The sequence below is a fragment of the Falco naumanni genome, chromosome 1, assembly GCF_017639655.2.
Source record: "Falco naumanni isolate bFalNau1 chromosome 1, bFalNau1.pat, whole genome shotgun sequence".
NCBI lineage: Eukaryota > Metazoa > Chordata > Aves > Falconiformes > Falconidae > Falco > Falco naumanni.
Genome location: NC_054054.1, coordinates 75,755,037 through 75,778,098, shown reverse-complemented (window position 1 = coordinate 75,778,098; position 23,062 = coordinate 75,755,037). Strand labels below are relative to the sequence as shown.

General features: G+C 41.4%; 2 protein-coding genes across 2 annotated transcripts in view; one reads left to right on the top strand and one right to left on the bottom strand.

The window, feature by feature from the left end:
- Nucleotides 1-45: 45 nt before the first annotated feature.
- POLR2B (RNA polymerase II subunit B) lies at nucleotides 46-21,689 on the top strand. The gene is made up of 25 exons (XM_040599705.1): nucleotides 46-215; nucleotides 455-527; nucleotides 2,217-2,367; nucleotides 6,830-6,942; nucleotides 7,207-7,426; nucleotides 8,315-8,473; nucleotides 9,527-9,691; nucleotides 10,227-10,423; nucleotides 11,203-11,322; nucleotides 11,694-11,880; nucleotides 13,074-13,217; nucleotides 13,524-13,663; nucleotides 13,770-13,881; nucleotides 14,338-14,492; nucleotides 14,757-14,955; nucleotides 15,065-15,233; nucleotides 15,757-15,853; nucleotides 17,235-17,329; nucleotides 17,619-17,869; nucleotides 17,957-18,046; nucleotides 18,321-18,428; nucleotides 18,882-18,995; nucleotides 19,089-19,249; nucleotides 20,620-20,815; nucleotides 21,438-21,689. The coding sequence occupies exons 1-25, from the start codon at nucleotides 197-199 to the stop codon at nucleotides 21,525-21,527; spliced, it is 3,525 nt and encodes a 1,174-aa protein (XP_040455639.1). The 5' UTR covers nucleotides 46-196; the 3' UTR covers nucleotides 21,528-21,689.
- Nucleotides 21,635-23,062, bottom strand: part of IGFBP7 (insulin like growth factor binding protein 7) — a gene marked incomplete at its 5' end in the record, with an annotated part of 18,020 nt that continues 16,592 nt past the window's right edge. The window contains 1 exon segment of the mRNA XM_040599719.1: nucleotides 21,635-21,884. Coding sequence (XP_040455653.1) covers nucleotides 21,865-21,884 — 20 coding nt within the window.

Sequence of the window (23,062 nt, the reverse complement as noted above, 5' to 3'; positions counted from 1 at the left end):
CCCGCTGCCTTCTGGGAGACGGCGCGCGCAGCCGCCCCGCCCCGCCCTGCCCCGCGTGTGAGGTGCGCAGGCGCCGCCGTGCCGCGCTCGCGCCGCCGCGGTCCCGGGCCCTTGGGCACCGTACCCCGCCGAGCCCCCAACCCCCTCCGAGTCCCGCTTTCGGCCGCCGCCTCCCGCGGCTCATCCCGCCGCCACCATGTACGACGCCGATGAAGGTGAGGGTGCCGTTCCCCGCTGGGCCCTTTCCGCGTTTCAGGCCGGCGGGGAGGGAGGGAGGGAGGGAGGGAGCGGGGCGGCGGAGGTGGGGGGCACGGTGGGGTTTCTGGGCTGCCGGGGGGGTGCCGGGGGGTCCCTCAGGATCCCTTCGGTCGCCGTGTGCCGGCGTCGCCTCAGCAGGTGAGGAGGGATGCGGAGGTGATGGGAGCTGGGCTTAAGTGTTGTGCTTCCACGGCAGATATGCAGTATGATGAAGACGATGATGAAATCACCCCCGACTTGTGGCAAGAAGCCTGCTGGATTGTTATTAGGTGAGCTGCTAAAACTTACTTTTCCTCACACTTCAGCTATACGAGCCCTTGGGCTTACAGGTGACATCCAGTTCGTTCACTACACGTCACAGAAATTGCAGGCTTGGTTATGCTGAATATGGTGTGTTGTAGCATGTTCAGAGCAGAAGGGCTTTAAGCAGAAGCAGCAGGGTTGTCAGGGGTTAGGAAGCCCTACTGATCCCTGGTGGGATAGGAAATGCTGTTTTGAATGAAGTAAGAAGTGATTTTGATTCCATACCAAGCACGTGCTTTTGCCCACCACCCTCACAGCTGATGCTGGTATGAGAAAATAGATACTTGGCTTTTTCACTGTGTTAGTGTTTTTCTAGCGAGACATGAACAGGCCTTGCAGCTCCTTGTGACTGTTAAAGAGTGGGATGCTGTGTGGAACTGAGTAAAAAGTGTTTTTCTTGCTAAGTGCATAATTTGTAAAATGTATATGACTGATGCCTTAGAGTAGCAGATGCAAATGAAAGAACAGACCCGTGGGTTTGGTCCCATAGGCAATCTGGATGGAGAGCAGAGATGAGAAACTTTGGAGGCAGAAGGAGATCTTTTCTTTAGCAGAAAGTGCTACCTTTGCTTTCAGTCAGGTGAGAGGTAATTAAGGGAAGTCCTTCAGCCAAAGCTGCACATCACTCCATATGATGAAACACTTCTTTTGCTGTGAAGGTGACCAAGCACTGGTGTGGGTTCCCCAGAGTCTCTGTCTCCATCCTTGGTAGTATTCAAAACCTCTCTGGACATGGTCTTGGGCAGTCAGCTCTAGGTGACATTGCTTGAGCAGGGTGAAGGGACTCCAGAGGTCCTTTCTAACTTTAATTGTTCTGTGATACAGGTCGCCCTTCCTCTTTCCCCTTGTGCGATAGGGGAGTGTGCCAGCAAGATTCACTGTGGCAACAGAATGATAGCCAAGGGTGTGTTGTCGTCTTTGGTGAAGCCTGAAGTTATTGGTAGGGAGATAGTTCTTACATTTTCTTAAGAGATCTTGGCAGCAACAGGGCAGAAGCTGAGGCAGTTCAGGTTCCCTGGCTGGCTTCAGGAATGTGAGGTAGAGGAGCTTGCTGGTAGGAGCTAATGCAGCAGACATGTTTAGGTCATCCCATTAAAAGTTAGGATGTGGGTCTCCCAATTTAGACTTTGATTTTTACTGTTAGGTTGTGCTGGGTTGAAGCTAGGTGACACAAAGGCTAAGGCAAATCTGGAGGAGTGAAGCTGGGAATCTCTGTGTGACTGGAACAGAGGGTATCCAAGCTAAGGAAAGTTCTGAGAATTGTTATTGACTTAGGGGCATGCACTCAGATTACTGCAGCTTGGAAAAACAGTTAAAGCAAAGTAACTTATGTACATTATTGAAAACTTCAGTGAAAGCTGCTTTTACTGGGGTTTGTCATGATGCTTCCCTTCTAATTTAAGTAGATTGTGCGTAGAGTTGTGGCTCAGACAAAAAGTGGCAGCATGTCTGTCTTTCAAGCAGTGAGAGAATTGTTAAACATTTTTGAGCATCTGTGTTTGAAACTCTTACCTCAGGAGAAGTGAATGTGTTTGATTCTGTACTGTATTTCATGGAGTTTGGATTATTTTGTAATATATCTTAAGTTTGTTGATGTATGAAGTACATGAATAAAATTAAGATCTCTTATTCATTAATGGCTTTTTTTTTTTTAGCTCCTATTTTGATGAAAAGGGTTTAGTCAGGCAACAGTTGGATTCTTTTGATGAGTTTATTCAGATGTCTGTGCAGAGAATTGTTGAAGATGCTCCACCAATTGATTTACAAGCTGAAGCCCAGCATGCCACAGGAGAAGTGGAAGAGCCGGTAAGTGGAGACCTCCAGCAAAGGTGATGTGTTTTTACAATGTAAAATTATTTTAGGTGGGTTTTATTCAACCCCCCCAACCCAAGAGACAGAAATAAGTCTGAGTTATGACACTGCTTATGTAGTCAATAGGACAGAAGTATGAACTCCTTGGAGTCTATGAGATACGTGGACAAGTTTCCAGATAGTTGGGTACATGGCTGAGAAACATGTGCAAGAGCTTTGTTATCTGTAGAATCAAACTTTCCTCTCCTGTAGAGTTACTGTCTCTTGCTGGTTGAGTTGAGAATTTGTTGGTTGCGTTGTGAGATGTCCAAGAACAACTGGCTGCTGCAGCTCATGTTGTCAGTTACTGTATGCAACCGCATTGGCAGGGATGCTACTACTTGCTCTACTGAGCAAGTCAGATAGCCAAAAGCAAACGATATTTTGGTGGGATTTTGATTTTCAGTAGCTTTACTGTGGCAATAAAGGTTTATAGCTGAAGAGTTCTCTGTTAGCTTTCTTTGGCCAAAATTAGGTCCAAGTTTTCAGAGTGCCATTGCTTGTCACCTTCCATTGGCACGACATTCCAAAAGGAGAACAAATTATCTAAGGTCTATGCTGCATGACGGCTCTTCTACAATGTGTGTAGGAGGTGTGTCCACCTTCTACAGTGTCTATGTTGCTTTCATCCCTCATGTGGTGTGATCCCTGTTCCATAAGTGCAAATAGTGGTGATCTGTTGCCCTGCTGTCAGCCACTACCTTGCTACTTCCCTCTAGAGATTTAATGGAACTTTAGGACACCCAAGCATCGAATGTGTTACATGTTTTGGCTGTTCCTTTGTATCTTTTGGTTGGCAGACAGCTATCCTGTAGAGAGAATAACAGATTTCTTTTAGTTTGTTAGACAAACAGTTCTTAAACATTTATCTCCCTGTAATTCTTTTTATTGATTCTTCTGTTATTCTGTGGATATTATTGTGGAATTCTCTAGCCGTGCAGTTGTGTAGTTGCTATATGCACTGTAAGTGATTATGGTTCAGATTGCAAGCATCATTTGTGCCTGGCTTCTTTTTGCCCAAAAGCTACTATTTTACTTTCTCAAATCAGAGAGGTTAGTGTCTTACTCTTATTTAGCAAATTAAAGTTCTTAGGAATAAGTCTAGATATGAGAAAAAAGAAACTTGCTTTTTCCTTCAGAGTCACTTGCTAGCAATCTCTTGCCTTGTTTGAAGATACTGGATTAATTTAAGGAGGCTGAGTATATAGGATTAATTAGGCTTTCTGTTTCTTTCTCCTGACGCTTCAGCCTCAAATTTTGAAGGCAGTTTAGAACACATCAGAGGGTTTAATGACTGTGTTCAGAGCTAGGAATCACAGTAAATGTGTTCTCCTTGAGTGCTTGCCTGAGAACTTGGGAGACTTGGTACTATGCAAATCCTGGAAAAAGGTATTTCTTTGGGTAAGAATTGAGAGAAAAATTTTGACCTACAAAATATTTGCCAACAAGGCTCTGCTACCTACTATTACAGGAAGCTTTTGTGCCTCATAAATATCAGATTGTTTTCAGGTCTTTCTAACAATTCAAGTCTTAAAACTGATCCTATAGAATCATCCTAAGAACTGTTCTTACCCAACTTGCTGTGTTTTCAGTTATTGATAACGGTTATTCTTCTCCAGTAATGGTTTTAGTTAATAGTAAGTGAGAGAGAAGATAGTGAATGGAGAATGCTAGTTACTAGTATATCTTGGGGATAGAGCAGCAATGACTCTTCAGTTTGTCTGAAAGCTGTGGGGTTTTTAATGAATTGATGCAATAATCCGTTTAATCTCTAGAGGAAACAAAACCACTTAGCACAGATGTTAAAAAGGTGGTTCCTGTGCCTCTGTGCAAGACAAAACATACGGGATAGATAATTTGCACTTTAGCCTTTAATAATGAGTCCAAAGAAAAGGCTGAATATAAGGACTTGAAAATACATTTTAGAAAGGCTAAAGCCACTTGTGACATGAACCATAAGCCAACATTTTTTTCTCTGCATTGGAGCTTGCTCTGCTAGAGCAAGTGTTGCTTTGGTGGTGTGCTGCAGCAGAGTCCTTATGGCTGAGATAAGGTAAAACACCTGCATGGAATTCAAGTTTTGTTTTATTAATAGATACTCTCAGCTGGCTTCTAGGCAGAAACTTAGGTGGGGTGGCAGCACTGTAGTTCTTTATTTGTGTTAGTTTCTATTCTGCAAAGGGACATGGTGGGAAATAGCAACTTGAAAGGCTTGTACAACGCTTTCTTCAAGCTGTATACATGCAGGTCTGGTGATCTGCTTATGTTTCTTTGCATGTGTGGATTTTGGTCTGTGAAGGAACGCTTCGTGAGTAGCGTGGCTCATCTCTAGGTCATTTTACATGTAAGGAGGCCAAGAGCCAAGCTGCCTCGGCATGCTTGTGCATCAGGACTGAGACCGCACATATGAAACACTTGAACAAAGCTACTGTTGGGTAACTGCTGGCTTGCTTTTAAGTTCTAACTCCCCCTACCAGATACACAAGTGCACTTTGAGTATTGTTTTAAAACTTTTACCACTTTATTTTAAATGCAAGGTGAACTGAATGCTCTAAATCTCCTTGCACTAGGATTCTGAGGAGTGAGTGGCTCTCAGAGCAAAGTGAAGAACATGAGAATTGTTTGGTTGCTGAAAGGTATCTGTCCTTTCATCCACCCAGTTTCACTGTAACACTTGAAAAGATTTATGTGGAACTGAATAAAGCTATTGAGATGTTTTATACATGGGAGCAAAGCTTTATGAAGCCTCACGCCTTGTTTGATATGTCACTATCTCGTATGTGTTGAAGCAGATTCACCTTTTTGTGTCATAAACCCAACAGTTTTATTTATTTACATAATAAATATCAAAGTAGACATATGCATGGCATATTCTGTTTGTTAATATATTCACAGACTTGGAAGATTTTGAGTTTGTTAGCTACTTTATAGGAAGAAGACCTTTTTGGGTACTTTATTCTTCTCTTACCAATGTTTTTGACCCTTCAGTCTCTTTTGTTTTTTTCATTAATGAGGTGTTCAGAAATTATAGAATCATAGACTCATTTAGGTTGGAAGAGACCTTTGAGATCATCAAGTCCAACTGTTAACCCATGACTGCCAAGTCCACCACTAAACCATGTCCCTAAGTGCCACTTATAGGCATTTTTTTTAAATACCTCCAGGGGTAGTGATTCTACCACCTCCCTGGGCAGCCAGTTCTAATGCTTGACCACCCTTTCAGTGAAGAAATTTTTTTTAATACCCCATCTAAACCTCCCCTGCTGCAAGTTGAGGCTGTTTTCTCTTATCCTGTTGCTAGTTATCTGGGAGAAGAGACCGGCCCCCACCTGCCTACAACCTCCTTTCAGGCAGCTGTAGAGAGCAACAATGTCCCTCCTGAGTCTGCTCTTCTCCAGGCTAAACAGCCCCAGTTCCCTTAGGTGCTCCTCCCTAAGACTTGTGCTCCAGACCCTTCACCAGCTTTGTTGCCCTTCTCTGGACATGCTCCAGCACCTCAACGTATTCTTTGTAGTGAGGGGCCCAAAACAGGATTCGAGGTGCAGCTTCATCAGTGCCAAGTACAGGGAGACAATCACTGCCCTGGCCCTGCTGGCCACACTGTTTCTGACACAAGCCAGGCTGCTGTTGGCCTCCTTGGCCACCTGGGCACACGCTGGCTCACATTCATCTGGCCACCAGCCAGCACCCCCAGGGCCTTTCCCACCAGGCAGCTTTCCAGCCACTCTCCCCAGCCTGTAGCGTTGTGTGGGGTTGTTGTGACCCAGGGGCAGGACCCGGCACTTCTCCCTGTTGAACCTCATGCAGCTGGCCTCAGCCCATTGATCCAGCCCATCCAGACCCCTCTGCAGAGCCTGCCTGCCCTCAAGCAGATCAGCAGTCCCCTGCAACTTGGTCTCATCTGCAAGCTTACTGAGGGTGCGCTCAATCGTGTCTTCCAGATCACTGATGAAGTTACTAAACAGAACTGGCCCAAACACTAAGCCCTGGGGAAGACCACTTGTGACTGGTTGCTAGCCAGATGTAACTCCATTTACCTCCGCTCCTTGGGCTTGGCTGTCCAGCCAGCTTTTTACCCAGCATAAAGTATACCTGCCATGAGCAGCCATTTCCTTCAGGAGAATGCTGTAGGAGACAGTGTCAAAGGCTTTGCTAAGGTCCAGGTAGACAAAATCCACAGCCCTCATCCACTAGGTAAATAGTCTTGTAGAAGGAGATCAGGTTTGTCAAGCAGGATCTGTCTTTCATAAACCCTTTGCTTTGAGTAGTTTTTTGATCTAGTCATCTGGAGGGGGATTGTTTTCGTACCTTCAGCTGAGGACATGTGGCAGCATTGATTGTTAAACTCTAGGGCCACTCTTGAACAACCAAAATGGATGTTTCTTCAAGTACGGGTAAATGTCTTTTTATTTTCCAGCCCCGGTATCTGTTGAAGTTTGAACAAATCTATCTCTCCAAACCTACACATTGGGAAAGAGATGGAGCACCCTCACCTATGATGCCCAATGAAGCCAGACTGAGAAACCTTACGTAAGAATGAACTCTGTGGTGAATAAACACAAAGAAGGACTGGCTCTGCATTATTTATTGATAGTCTTCTTCAATTTATTAGTGCCTTGAAAATGTAATAATTACTGCTGTATTTATATTTTGATGTCTAGTTGTTAAGTCCAGGTGATGATTTGGTAATAATGGTTAATATACCAGTGAGTGCTTGAATAACTGCATTCATTATCTTCTGTACAACCTCGAGTAACAACTGACAGATAACACAGTGGTGTTTTCATTCTGTAGGTATTCAGCCCCCTTGTATGTGGATATAACTAAAACAGTTATTAAAGAAGGGGAGGATCAGTTACAGACACAGCATCAGAAAACTTTTATAGGAAAAATTCCTATTATGTTACGTTCAACATACTGTTTGTTGAATGGCTTAACTGACCGTGATCTTTGTGAACTGAATGAATGCCCGCTTGATCCTGGTGGCTACTTTATCATTAATGGATCAGAAAAGGTAAGGGATTATACCTTCCACAGCCATCTTTACAGACACTCAAAGTGTTTCAATACGTTTTGCCATAAGGATAAGCACTCTTATTCCAGTGTATCAAGGTTACTCTAGGCGCTTGTGATCTTGTAGAAAGATGGGCTTTTAGTCCTCTGTCAGCTATTGAGACACCTTTTCTTCTCTGAGGTATGCATCCCTTCAGTTTCACGAACTGTTTTGCGTTGAATGCTACTAAGTATTCTAGATATTTTCCTTTCCATTTTCAACATTGCAGAGGAGCATGCACTCTTATATGGGGTACTTCACTCAAGAATCTCCTCCAGTTTGTTCACAGCTGTGTAGATACATTTTGTTCTAAGAATAGATTCTTCCCTCTGTTGCTGTGGATTCAGCTTTAGCAAAATCATGTCCTGACCATGCTTGTGCCTCGCTAATGAAACTGCTGGGTTTTTTGTAACTGACACTTGGGCAAACACAGCAAAAGAAATAGAATTGTATTTTTTTTCTTGAGGAGGAAAAAAAAATAATCTGGCTTTGACTGTCAGAGCTGGGATTAAAATTTAAATGCCTCTGTAGTGCTTTGGCCTTGGAAACAGCGAAGTGCTTTATCAGTGTTGTGCCTAAAGCTAACAAAAATGTCTCAGCACAGCTAGTAGATGTGGTAAGTACATCATAGAGAACAGTGTTCTCAGAGGCTTTTGTTTTGTTTATTCTATTTTATCTAGGTGTATGTTTTGCTTAATACTATATTTTTAAAATGTAGTGTAATCCATTTGAGTTTGGCAAATTGAGTTGAGGCTGTGCGGTGCTCTTAAGGCACCTAAAGCACTGTGCTTGTTACTTTCAACATGCCCTTTTGTCAGTTATTTACTAATGTTTTTGTTTCTAACACAGGTTCTGATTGCTCAAGAGAAAATGGCTACAAACACAGTGTATGTGTTTGCAAAGAAAGATTCAAAATATGCGTACACAGGAGAGTGCAGATCTTGTCTGGAAAATTCCTCTCGACCAACAAGTACTATATGGGTTAGCATGCTGGCCAGAGGTGGGCAGGTATGCCTAAGCGTTAATTACCCCGGCCCTGGGGCTTACAACAAAGATTGTGTTAGGAGTTCTGTTACTGTCCTTTCTCTTCGTGTTACTTACCTTTGGGATTTTGAGAAGAGATTGCTTCTGATGCTAAGTTGTAAAGAAGGTAAAATTAAATGGAAATATATTGTTTGTCACAGGTTATGCCTGTCTCTGGGACAAATAATTTGAGGATTGAAATGAAGACTCCATTTGTGGCAGGTTTTAGAGCAAGGCTAAAAAACAATTTTAGTATTACTGTAAATGAGTTTTTAGAAAATCCAGAGAAGCTGAGTCCTGTTTTTTTTTGACAAAGGATGAGAATAAGGAGCAGGGACCCTGTCTTTGCTGACAGCCAAGCTAGTGTTTAGATGTGTTTTGCAGACCACATATTAATTCATATTTAACATCTAATTGTGCCACCTGTGAGGGGCAGTAAGTGCTGTTCATCACTTCAAAAGCAGAAGGTACTAGTACCCATTTACCATTGCACTGATGTTTGGAAACTCCCAGGCATCTTCCAAGAGTAACTTTAATAGAAGCCTTACACCACTCTAGCTCCTGATGGCTGGGGCACTCTTTAATGGTTGTCCCTCAGCATTCCACAGTGTTTGTTTCTTTCTGGGAGGAGGGAGCAGCTATTGAATAATTGCAAGAATGGAGAGTCTTACATAGTGGATTAGAAAAGCTGGGCTGAAGCTGACAGAAGGAAACGTGGATAGGATTGCTCTTTGCAAATACACAAAGGGAGAGAAATGATCCATATGGGTGAACAAGTAGTAGTACTTAAATTCCTTTGTATCAGCAAAAACCTTCCAAGTTTTTGCAGACTTCTAAAGTTAGAAATGTTTTTAAAATAAAAAAATCACTACTGGAGTAAAGTTTCAGAATAGCTCCTTAGCTGGCCTGCTGAGAAGTCATGGTTTCCTGCAGTGCTTGAATAAATACACTTATGATGCATCATCCAAATCCAGAGAGATACACTTATTAAAGGCAAGGTCATTTAAGACTAATGTATGTTTTTCCCCATCTTTTCAGGGTGCGAAGAAGAGTGCTATTGGTCAGCGCATTGTAGCGACTTTGCCATATATCAAACAAGAAGTCCCCATCATAATTGTCTTCCGTGCACTAGGCTTTGTGTCTGACAGGGACATTTTAGAGCACATCATATATGATTTTGAAGATCCAGAAATGATGGAAATGGTAACATATGTTAAATAAGTTATATCCTGGCTTGACATTTGGTGATGTGTAGGTGTGGCTAATCATCATTCAAAGTACTGTTTGTTTTCCAATTTAAATTTATTACTTTATTATTTTTGTGGGATGCCTGTTGGAAATGTCAAAAGTTCTCTGCCTAAGCCTATTCTAATGAGTATTTTAAGTGAACAGAGTGCAAGGGACATTTCAAAGAGTTAATATGTATTTGGAGAGGTAGGGTCTTATCCTGCTGCCATTGACTAATTGTAAAATCCTGATTTATACCTGAAACAGCAACAGGCCTAGAATGTAGTTGAATGAGAACTATTTTCAGATGTCTAAAATATTTTTGTGTGCTTCCTGCATGCTCCCTTGCTGTTTTCTGCTGCTCTTGAAAGAGCTACTATAGTAAAGCCAGAAAGAACTGGATCAGTAATTAGCAGTTCCTGAAAAGAATCGTTAGCAAACTACTGCATAGTTTCTTTCAACTCCAACAGGCACTAGATACTACAGGATTTTGCTGTATTTTGTGCATTAGGTCAAACCTTCTCTGGATGAAGCATTTGTCATTCAGGAGCAAAATGTTGCTCTAAACTTTATTGGATCAAGAGGTGCAAAGCCAGGTGTCACCAAAGAAAAGAGAATCAAGTATGCTAAAGAAGTCTTGCAGAAAGAAATGCTCCCGCACGTTGGTGTCAGTGACTTCTGTGAAACCAAAAAGGCCTATTTTCTAGGGTATGTCAATATTTTTTGTCACACATCTGCACATGGACCCTGAACACAGATTTTATTCACATACATGGCTGGAAGAATGCACTGAATGGTAGTTTGTCTTTAACTTCAGCCTTCTGGATACTCAGTGATAAACTTAAGGGCACTGGTATATTTTCATAGCTGAGAAAATGCAAATACTGATAACAGGAAAAAAAATTAAACAAAACAAGCCTCTAGCATGTTCTGAATCTTAAGTTAGATATGATGTCAGTGATAAGCCTCTAACACATTCTGGATCTTAAGTTAGATATGATGTCATTGATGATTCTTTGACATCACGTTGCATGGACCACACATAGAAGTTGATAACTAATGTGTAGATAATTACTGATAAGCTGTCTGTAATGTAGACCCACTCTAAAATTACTAGCACATCCTTTTGATCGCTGCTCATTGGTATGCAGATGAACTGTAGCATCGGGAGACTTACCATTTTACACTTGATTCTATGAGCTTAAACATAGCCTGTATTACAGTACAGGACAGACATGTAGCAGAAGATGCATTATCATCATGATGTAAAAATTTAACTTCTCTCAGTAGTTACCTGAACTTTCAGTGTGTCATTCACCTCTAAGGACATAGGTGCTGAAGAGGTCTGTTTTAGGACATAAGTATCCTAAAGATCTAGAATGGACAGCCTCTAGGAAACAGTTCACTTGATATATCTATGAAAGCATGTAATCTTTGTTGTGACTGTCCACTGTCAGTTTAAAATATAAACTATCTTATTTGCTTAGGTATATGGTTCATAGATTGTTGCTGGCAGCACTGGGAAGAAGAGAGCTTGATGACAGAGATCATTATGGCAACAAAAGACTGGATCTTGCTGGGCCACTGTTAGCTTTCCTGTTCAGAGGGTAATTATAATTTATAAATTTTCTTTGGACATAATTAATGGTAGAGGCATTGCCAAGTCTGTGCTTCTAAATTAGTCAGACTGTTCCGCTGTCTCTGATAGCCGGTCTTCGGCAGCACATCCTGTATCTGATTAGACTTTTTTGTGGAGTGGGTACTTTAACAGTAAGTGGTTAGCATTAACTTGTTTTGAAGCATATTTTGTGCATGTTCACAAACAGGTTAATTTGTTGTGGTTTTTTTTTCCTTCTCCTTTAGTTACAAATGACTTGCTTCTTTTCAGGAGGCCAGCGACATTTTTTCCAAATAGTGCTGAGTAAGCTGAATTGCTACTGTACTGTTTAATCATGTTTCTTGGCATCTTCTTCTACAGAATGTTTAAGAATTTACTGAAGGAAGTGAGAATATACGCACAAAAGTTTATTGACAGAGGGAAAGATTTCAACTTGGAGCTGGCAATTAAAACAAGAATTATTTCAGATGGTTTGAAGTATTCGTTGGCAACTGGCAACTGGGGTGACCAGAAGAAAGCTCATCAGGCCAGAGCAGGAGTATCTCAGGTACAACAGCTGAATAAGGCATGGTAATACTTGTCAGTTTACAGAGGAGTGAAGCTATATCATGGAAGAGTTTAATACTGCTTGGCAGCCGTGAATATTGTATGTTAAACAGAACCATTTTTAAAAGGAAGCTTTCATAGCTGAAACCAATGAAGATCCAAATAGTTGAGCCCAGTGTGGGGTTTGGGGGGGGTTTGTTGTTGTTCGGTTTTGGCTTTAGCTGTTGTGTTCACTGCTAAACAGTTGGTGTAAGTCTTGTAAAGGCTTCTTGTGTTACAGCATATGCTTGTGTGCCTGGTCACATCCTAGTCCCAGGGAACCTTTAGGGAGGATGGATTTCTTCACTTTAATTACTTCCAGTGCTTCACAGGTGGTTAAAGAAACTTGAGTGACACCTTGTAATATAAGTTATTCATTCCATAGCTAATGACGATGAGCACTAATTTTATTAGCCCAGAGAAGTGCTTAGTTGAGCCTGTTTCTCATAAAAATGGAAACAGGAAAGAGGTGACAGTTTTTAATGCTAGCACATTTTGTTGTCAGGAGCCCTGGTGAGATCATTAATTTGGGGAGAGCAGACTTAGGAAAGGGGCAAAGATGGTAGCTGTCCCTGGATGGTATGTTGTTGGTGTAGGAGGGGCTGGTTTGCTTTTTAAATAAACTCTCACATTTCAGGCTGTAAAAATAAATTTTCTTAAATTTTTTAGAAGCCTTGAGCAGACTCGGAGAAGAATGTAAATGCTGATTTGCTTGTGACAACTAAATTGTTTTAGTGTTTCAAACTAAGTTTGAAAAGATCTGTATCATTGTACTGGCAGCCCCTCCTGGTGAAAACACAGCTTAAAAAGTATTTTTATAAGTATCACTCATTCTAGTTACCTGATCAGAGTAAGCTATACTACAAAAACCAGCTCTCTGCTTGGATAACTGTGTTTATGCTGGGCTTTGCTGTGGTATAAGCATGCTCTGAAGACTTCTGCCATTACAACACCGGTTAGGAGCTTGAGATTTTAAGGGTAAACTTAGTCTAAGATTAGTGGAGGTGAACTGAAAAGTGTAGCTAACAAAAATCAGAGCTATTTTAGTTCAAGTACATCATTTCTAGAGGGCATTGATCCTTTGCTCTAATGTATCACGATGCCTGTCCACAACACACTTAAACATTGACTGACTGAATTCCTTACTACACGTAGGTGTTAAACCGTCTGACTTTTGCATCTACACTTTCCCATCTGAGACGCCTGAATTCTCCAATTGGTAGAGATGGTAAACTAGCCAAGCCCAGACAGCTGCACAATACGCTGTGGGGGATGGTTTGCCCTGCTGAAACCCCAGAGGTAACAGAAGTAATATTTATGTCAGTACTTAGTCATGTCTAACTGCTTTTATCTGCTAGTCATTTTATAGCCGTGGCACTTCTGATGATCACTTGCACTTGTTCTATTTTTTTAAAAAACTGCTGACATGAATATTTAGCCTTGTAGCTAACTCTGAATTTGAATGGTAGAAATTAATGAAGTACTTTCTACATAGCATGTTTTGTTTTGTGTCCAGTTCCTTGAGGACTTGAAGTTTTAAGTCCTTGCATCTTCTTGGGGGATCTCTTTATTTGGAAATGCAAATTAACTTTGTGTTTCTACTAGGGTCATGCAGTAGGACTTGTGAAGAACTTAGCCCTGATGGCTTACATTTCTGTGGGGTCTCAGCCATCCCCAATTTTGGAATTCTTGGAAGAATGGAGTATGGAAAACTTGGAAGAAATATCTCCAGCAGCAATAGCTGAGTATGTGCAAGTGAAACCATTTAAACAGACCTAAGCTTTTGCTCCTGCACAACATTTCAAGTGTTTGGGGTTTTTGTTTTATTTGTTTGGTTTTCCCTTTTTCTAGTGCTACCAAGATCTTTGTTAATGGCTGCTGGGTAGGAATACACAAAGATCCAGAGCAGCTCATGAATACCCTAAGGAAGCTCCGTCGTCAGATGGACATCATTGTGTCAGAGGTATAAATTTTACATAGAGTTTGGGTGTCTTTTTATATGAGAATGATGTCTTGATACCATTTTGCAAGTTCCAAACAGCATTATTTGCAAGTCTCTTTCTGAATATACTTCACATTGCCTGGAATTTTTTTGTTTTAGGGATTTGGGGGGGGTTGGTCCTTTTTGGGTTTGTTTGTTTGTTTGTTTGACGTTGTGTGTGGTTTCTTGTTTGGTTGTGGGGTTGTTTTATTCGTTTTGGGGGTTGGATTTTGTTTTTTTTAAGAGAGGATCCAGTTGAAAAAAACAGTTGAAAACAGTCTTTTGAAATGCTTCTGTTTGTAGGAGTGTTAATGTTCTGTGCTGCTGCTAGCACCTCTGAGGTCTTTGCTTTAGGGAGCTTTGTTATCCTGTTTTGTTTTCTGTAGTTCTGATTGCAGCTAAGACTTTGTACTCATGGAGTGCTGCTTTCTTGTACAGGTCTCAATGATTAGAGATATTCGTGAGCGAGAAATCCGCATCTATACTGATGCAGGCAGAATTTGTCGACCTCTTTTAATTGTGGAAAAACAGAAGTTGCTGTTGAAGAAGAGGCATATTGACCAGCTGAAGGAACGAGAGTATAACAATTACAGGTGAGATATGCTCCTGAAATTCACTGCGAGTCTAATTTTCCATTTTGGAAGCTGCAAGTTCCCTCAGCTTGGAGAGAGAAACGTTTAAAGCTTTGTGCAGCACAAAGATGCTTTCTCTGCCTAATTAATTTTTATTAGTTTAATTAATTTTTTTATCACACTGAGGCAGTGCTAGTAATAATAAGCTAGGGAAGGCCTTGTTCTTGTTGCTGCTGAAGAGAATAATTTTATGTTAGCCGAGTATTTCAGACACTGGTTATTCAGTTGGCAGGATCTCGTGGCCAGCGGTGTAGTAGAGTACATCGATACGCTGGAAGAAGAGACTGTGATGCTGGCAATGACTCCCGATGACTTGCAAGAGAAAGGTGTGGCATATTGTTCAACATACACACACTGTGAGATTCACCCATCTATGATCCTGGGAGTATGTGCATCTATTATCCCTTTCCCTGATCACAACCAGGTCAGTGCATCACTTCTGACATCCTGCTTTTAAAGTTGATAGAAAACCCACAGATGTATATGTAAAGAGCTTTACATACATATATACTGATCTTCCCTTGTCTGTCTAGTCTCCCAGGAATACATACCAGTCTGCTATGGGTAAACAGGCTATGGGAGTTTACATTACAAACTTTCATGTTCGTATGGATACACTGGCACACGTGTTGTATTATCCTCAGAAGCCCCTTGTAACTACACGCTCCATGGAGTATTTGCGATTTAGAGAGTTACCAGCAGGTATGTTGTTAGTTAATGTTTATTTAATAATTAAATATTAATAAATAAAAATAAAAATTTAAATATTAAAAAAGTTATTAAATAAAAATACTACGGTTTAGTTTAAACTACGTTACAAATGTTGTGTGTAGAATACCTGAATATTTAGCAAATGCGTGTAATTTAAAAATTAATTGTAAGTTAAAAGTTAACTTGTAGCTGGGCACCTAGACTGCAAAAAATAACGTTGCTCGTGTTGCAGCTGAAATCACTTCATCCATATAAGTCTGCTAAAATCTTAACTGGAAAAAAATGCATTTGCTGTATCTGTATTTGCTAGTTCTTCACAAGGGGTCACTCTTGACTCTTTTCTACCCAAAGTTGCACTTGGTGATACTACATGGGTTTTGTGTGTGGGATGTGGAGATTTTATTTTAGAAAGCACAGAACAGCTTCACTGTAGAGAATACAGCTTACAGAGTTACAAGTAATGCCTGTTTGGTATGTGTGCATCCTGTCAGAGTATTTGTTCTGTGTATTATAGGTATCAACTCGATTGTAGCCATTGCGTCATACACGGGCTATAACCAGGAGGACTCTGTCATCATGAACCGTTCTGCTGTTGACAGAGGCTTCTTCAGGTAAGACTTTGTAATTTTTTTTAACTGCTTGGAAGAGAAGGGGGGAAAAAAAAAAGTATACTGAATTGTCCAGAGGCTCAAGAAAAGTTTATCTTATACTGGAAGACACTATTTTCCAGATCTTTCTAACCTGAGAAGCACTTTAGTATTTTTTTCTTTCTTTCTTTCTTTCTTTTTTTTTTTTTTTAATGGAGGTGGAGAGAGCAGCACAGTGAAAATGGTGAAATGTGCATCTTAGCAAAACACAGTGAGGAACGGTTCATCCTTTGTGTAACCTGACTTCCCACTTTGTCTTCCCAGCTCTTTCATTTGGATCTTTACTACGTTTACTGTTCTTTGTATGATAGTTAAATGAAAAAATATTTGGACTCCTTGCTGTTATATTTTCATATAACTCTTGCCAGTTATGAAAACAGTTATGAACTCCTTAATGGCAATATTGCAGCTTTGTAATACAGTCTTGTCCTCAGTAGCATGACAGTTGCACCAGTAAAGATTGGCAGGTTCCTCTCCTTAGTAGACCCTGCTGTTGGGACAACTGATGTGACTTTGTGCATTATAGTTTTTAGATGGCTGTGCTTAGCTGTATAGCTGGTCAATGGGTTTCTAGTCTTGCTCATTTTCTTCTTTTGTCCAAGTTGAGCCCCAGAAGTGTGTGCTTGGTATCTTGGATCTACTGCCTTCCAACGCAGAATAAGTATGAGACTATTAGACTTTTATGGCTCACATGAATCTTTTCTAGAACCTCCTGTGTGCAGTAGAACAATTAAATGTGGATAATACTTATCTGAAAGGCTGTGGCTTTGGTGTGCTGGCAACTGATGCAGCAAACAAAAACCCCTAAAGCCCCAGAAAAAAGCCTGTTTAAATTGAAAGTTTTCCACTACAGCTCGGTTGTACTGAGTGTGGTACTGCAAGGTAGCAGCAGAAGCCTAAAAATGCTTGCAAAATGGCAGGTATAAGGAGAAAAGTAATACGAAAATGGTATGGTGAAAATATGAATAATCTTTAGGAATAAATACTTCTGAGATGTCCAAAAGTCTCTGCCATTCATCAAAAATTAGCGTGCTATTTATAGGTACTTCGGCAGTATATGAAAAGTGACCAGCAAAATGCCATCTGAAGCTTTTTTGTTTGGTGAGGTGTTTTTTGGTTTTGTGTCCATCCCCACCTTGCCCTGTGTCGTCCTCCCCCGTGATGGTCAGATTAACAAGTCTTTAGAGGAAAGGCGGTGTGGCATATGAACATTATTTGTTTTGGTTGTCGTTAGTAACAGTAGCCATAATAGTGGTAAAAGGATGATTCCAGTGAAATTGAGATGCACAGATGAGGAAAAAATGATGCTGGCTTCACTGGAGAAGGCTTTGTAACTTTGTTTCAGATCTGTGTTCTACCGTTCATACAAAGAGCAAGAATCTAAAAAAGGATATGACCAAGAGGAAGTCTTTGAAAAGCCTACACGTGAAACTTGTCAAGGTAATACACAGGAGAGTATGAAAGCTGAGGTTTTAAATGAAATTTTTGTGGGTGAGATTGTTACTGCTGTCAAACTGATTCAGTCTTTATTTTGGGACCTATAAAATAGCAGAAATGTCTGTATTAATAGCATAATACATCAGTGTGAGATATTTGCATAAAATTGTCTTCAGACATTTTAGCGGTCATCTAAAGTTGCAAGCAGATTTGCTGAATTTCTACAGAACATCAAAGTCAGTATGTTGAAAAATTTGGGAGTCGAACTTCTTTTTCTCTTTTTTTCCCCAAGGTATGAGACATGCAATCTATGACAAACTTGATGATGATGGTTTGATAGCACCTGGGGTACGTGTGTCTGGGGATGATGTGATCATTGGCAAAACAGTAACGCTGCCAGAAAACGAAGACGAACTGGAAAGCACTAACAGACGTTTCACAAAGAGAGACTGTAGCACTTTTCTGCGAACTAGTGAAACTGGCATTGTAGATCAGGTCATGGTAACCCTTAACCAGGAAGGATACAAGTTCTGCAAGATTAGGGTGAGCACTGATGTGTGTGCTTTCTACTTTTAATTATTTTTGTTCTGTATTTAAATTACCAATTGAATATTTTCCTATGGCTTACAGGTACGCTCTGTGAGAATCCCACAAATTGGAGATAAATTTGCCAGCAGACATGGTCAGAAAGGAACTTGTGGTATCCAGTACAGGCAAGAGGTAATTATTTTAATTTTTTTTTCTCTTTCCTTCTTAACATTTTATCTCTGATCTTCTTAGCGTTGGAACTGCCTTCAGTGAGTTGTCTGTGGAATATGTACTTGGGCACATTGACTTAAATTTAGCTAAAGTATGTTTAGAAGGGGACACAGCTGCTTCTTACATGGTACTTCAGTGCCTTTGAAATGCTTTAAAAGTTCTAATCTGAATCCATGCAACTGCTTATCTTAAAGCTGATATTCTGGGAAGTACTGACTCTGTTTCCCTGTTCTAGGATATGCCTTTCACCTGTGAAGGCATCACACCTGATATAATTATCAACCCCCATGCCATCCCTTCCCGTATGACCATTGGTCACTTGATTGAGTGTCTTCAGGGGAAGGTAAGAGGAATCTTTTACACTGCATGTCTAAGCAATGTGATTTTTTTATTTTATTTTATTTTTGGTAAAGATACTACTCCTTAGTAGGTGTTGATCCACTAAAAAATAAGGATTGTTCTCCAGTTACTTGATAGCAAAAGCAGGTTTGTTGGGGAAGACCAACAGTCCTGTAATTTTTGTCCAGCATGTCAGACTTAAAGTGTGCAGTCTGATCTGTTGCTTTTATTCCAAATATTTCCTGTGACCTAGAAAAAGGGGTAGCAATATTGATGATACTGTGCATTTTAAAGAATCTCACTATAAATTGTATAGCTGATAAACAACCAAGAGAGGGTACTGTCACAGGCATGGAAGCTCAAGTTCTGGCATTAAGAGTTAAAACTGAAGCAGCTTAGTGTTGTCTAACCAGTCCTTCAGAAATCTGACAAGCTTTTGCAAATATCTTCTCTGTAGGTGTCTGCAAACAAGGGAGAAATTGGTGATGCTACACCTTTTAATGATGCTGTGAACGTGCAGAAGATTTCCAATCTTTTATCAGATTATGGCTATCATCTAAGAGGAAATGAGGTATAATAAAAATATCAATTCACTGTAACTTTTTTAATATACATTTGATGGATAGTAAGGCTTATGATTCAGTGATTGCATTGACTGTTTCAGGTCCTCTACAATGGCTTCACTGGTCGCAAAATCACATCACAGATCTTCATCGGTCCTACATATTATCAGCGGTTGAAGCACATGGTAGATGACAAAATCCATTCTCGTGCAAGAGGGCCAATCCAGATACTTAACAGACAGCCCATGGAAGGTAGATCTCGGTAAGGATGTTTATTAGTTTCTATACAGTGTTTTCTTTTTCACTGATGTTTTTAGCCCTAAAAATTAGTTGCCTCAGCTTTGCAGCTAGAACTTCATTAGCTCACCCCAGTTAGCTACCCATTTTTGTGTGTTTGGCTTAAGATGATGTACTGGGTGCAGGTGTCAAGGTTCTGGTAACAGGAGGTACTGCTGGGATGGCCTCTCTGAGAAAGGACCAGGGACCCTGTGCTGGACGCAGCCAATTACAGCTGGCTCCAACAGATCCACCACTGGCCAAAGCTGAGCCCATCAGCGATGCCGGTGGTGCCTCTGTGGTAACATACTTAAGAAAGGGTAAAAACCAGTGTGCAGCAGCTGTGAGAGAAGAGTGAGGAAATGTGAAGGCAACAGCCCTGCAGATACCCAGCTCAGTGAAGGAGGGGGAGCAGGCGTTCCAGGCACTAGAGCAGAGCTTTCCCCTGCAGCCCATGGTGAAGCAGGTTGGTCCCCCTGCAAGTTCATGGGGGACCATGCCAGACCACCTCCAGCCTGTGGAAAGCCAATGCTGGAGCAGGCTCCTGGCAAGAGCTGTGATCTGGGGGGGGACCTATGCTGCAGCAATCTGTTCCTGAAAGATTATACCCCGTGGGAAGGGCTGAGGCTGGAGCAGTTTGTGAAGGACTATCCCATGGGAAGGACCCCATGCTGGAGCAGAGAAAAAGTGTGAGGAGGAATGTGGCAGAAAGGAGCTGTTACGGACTGAATGCAGCTGCCGTTCCCTCTGTGACCACAGGGAGGGGAGGAAGGAGTTGGGAGTGAAGGAGCAAAGTTGAGTCTGGGAAGAAGGTACAGGAGATGTTTTCAGTTTTGTCCTTGTTTCTCACCATCCTACTCCATTTTTAATGGGCAATAAATTAAACTAACTTTCTCCAGCTGAGTCTGTTTTAGCTGTGATGGTAATGGGTAAGTGATCTCCCTGTTTTTATGTTGACCCACGAGCTTTTCCATCTTACTTTCTCCCCGTCCTGTCAACATGGGGGAGAGTGCTGCTTGGTAGGCACCCGGCAGCTAGCCAGGGTTAAATCCACCACAGATAAGCAGAGAATGATTTAATTGTTTACCTCATTTTGCTCTACAGTTGTGCTGTGCTGTTCGCTGTCTGACATCTGCTTTAGAAATGCTCAGCAGCAGTTACAAATTACCGTGTTCGCATTCTCCCTACCAGTTTTATTCTGAGTTGTTATAGGAAAATTAATGCAGAGCTTTACTCCTGCCTTGTAATACTGCTGTTGTGTTTCTGATAAGTTACTTGTTCCACCACTAAGAACTGACGTATTTTGCCAATGAACTCAAAAGTTGAGGCTTTTTTTTCCTCTTTTTTTTTTTTCAGTGATGGTGGCCTTCGTTTTGGAGAAATGGAACGAGATTGCCAGATTGCCCATGGAGCAGCCCAGTTCTTGAGAGAAAGATTGTTTGAAGCTTCAGACCCATACCAAGTCCATGTCTGTAACCTCTGTGGGATCATGGCGATTGCAAACACAAGGACTCATACCTATGAGTGCCGGGGATGTCGTAATAAGACTCAGGTACGTGTGGTCTTCTTAAGCCAGAATCATGGGAATTCAGAGCCATTGCCCTTGTGACTGCCCCCATTAAGATATTTATGCTTGCAGAGCTGGGTCCCCATGGGAGGTCTTTTGTGTTGCACTTTTTTTAAAAAAAAAAAAAATCAAAAAAAAGCGCTCTGTAGTGTGTACAGAACTTGGTTACAGAACTATGTCAGGGGAGAGTGGCATCGGAGATAAAAATAGTTGCCTTAAACAGGCTTGTCTAGCGACTCTTAACAGTGGCATTGGGGTTACTGAAGAGATGTGTGCTGGAAATCTTAACTGCATCTACTGCACATTGGGCACACTTTGTTATGCACATGTTCCCTTGTTCAATGGCTCTTGTTTAAGATCAGCTCCCTTGGCTGCAGGTTTCTCATTAAAAATGTGTTCTGGCTAGCTGCTCTGTAGCTTCTACAGACAGTCTCTAGCTTTCCTCTTGCTTTGTTACTGTCTGTGAGTGTAACTCCTGTTAAGTGTTTTCATGGGTAACTTCAGATTCACTTTTGAGCCAAAAACTTGCCAAGTGATTTGGGTAGAGGGTGCTGGAAGTTGATGATTTTGGGGTGCTTATCACAAGCCTTTTGAAATCTCTTTTCAGATATCTTTGGTTCGAATGCCCTATGCCTGCAAGCTCCTCTTCCAAGAACTGATGTCTATGAGTATTGCACCTCGTATGATGAGCGTTTAGCCTTTAAAAGGGCTCTCTGGTCTCATCTTTTTGTTTTTTTTAAAGTGCTCAGGTTTTGTTTCATTTTGTGTAGGTTGCATTTCAAATAGTTTTACTCATCTGCTGTGTGCTGTTCAAGAGTACGTTTATTTCCTGTAAATAGAATTAAAATTTGTAATCAGACTTGTGAATTTCTTTATTTGTGTATCTGTGAAAGAAGTATGCAAGCAAATTGGTAATCAAAGAATAAGGAACTTAAGAGGGAATGATTAGTGAGCCAGAAAAAGCCAGAGGTTGCAGCTTTCCAAAATACTAATCTGAAACTGTGTGTAAGTGAAAGTCCTCACATCACACCACATCACAGCTCTGCACCATCATCTGTGGAAAAACAAAAACATGTTATGCTCTGTACTGTTCCAAGGGGCAATATCACAACTTGGGCAGTAGCACAGTGCGCAGGTTTTCTGATGTCTTAGCTGACAATGTGGTCCTGACCCCGTCTTTCCTTCCGTCCTTCCCTACCACAGGACTACAGCAGCAGGGGGATGGTAACAGATGGCATTTTTCTGTGCTGAGATCACCTGGATATGGGACACAGACTCCCTAATCCCTGTAGTGTGTAGCTGTGATGTCTTGACAGTTTGTTCAATTAATGTTATCACTTTCCTTTAAGGCATTGTGGACTGCCAGTTTATTGTTTAGCTACAGCATGCTTACTTGAGAGCTCTCCTACGGCTGAAAAGAAACAGCTGTTAACATGCGGTGTGCATACAAGGAATAAACCACGAGGCAATACGCTGTGAGATTGCAGTACTGCGTAGAGCTGCTGTGAGAAGGTGAACAAACACCTTCTATTCTGGGGTGTAAGTAACGCTGCTCATATGAGGCACAACTCAGTAAAACTCCATTTCATTCACATCCATAAATAAGATGTTTGAAAAGGGATTAAGAGACTAGCTAAAAACCTTTAGCAAAGTTCCTACACGTAAGGGATACTGGGATTAATCTACTTTTATTTCAATGCCAGGTGCCATTAATATTCTCCTAAAGGAAGTTGTGCAGCTATTCAGGGATATAAGGATACAGAAAATCAAGACTATATAGTTTGGATAAAGTTACTGGGATTAAAGCTAAGGATTATATCCTGAAAGTGAATTTGGACAACACAGTATTCTCTAGCTGGATGCTTTGTTTCCAGTGCCTCTGCCTCTAGCATGGTCACAGTCACTGTTCCAGCTCTCTGCATTTATTCTGAAGCACACATGGCTGTGGCACTAAGCCATCCTCTTTGCAGCTGGAATCAGGGTGGGTGGTTTGCCATCAGCTTTGCACACAGCCTGGTACAGAGGACCTGGGTTTGAAAACTGGCTGCAGGGTAAAGGCTTCAGGTCTTGCCTGGAGGCCTGCTGTGGCATATCTATACCCTCCCCGGTTTGACACCGCAGCATGGAGAGAGAATGGCAGGGACTGGGATGTCTGTAGGATGAGGAAGAATAAGAAAGTGTAGGGATGTGGCAGGAATTTTAAGTGCTTGAAGTTCCCCCTCTGTCTTGGGG

What these genes read in the sequence shown, in the direction of transcription:
- POLR2B (XM_040599705.1), top strand. An exon ending in TTAGCTTTCCTGTTCAGAGG is followed by an intron (nt 11,323 to 11,693) that starts GTAATTATAATT and finishes CTTCTTCTACAG; the next exon opens with AATGTTTAAGAATTTACTGA. An exon ending in CTTTCCCTGATCACAACCAG is followed by an intron (nt 14,956 to 15,064) that starts GTCAGTGCATCA and finishes TTGTCTGTCTAG; the next exon opens with TCTCCCAGGAATACATACCA.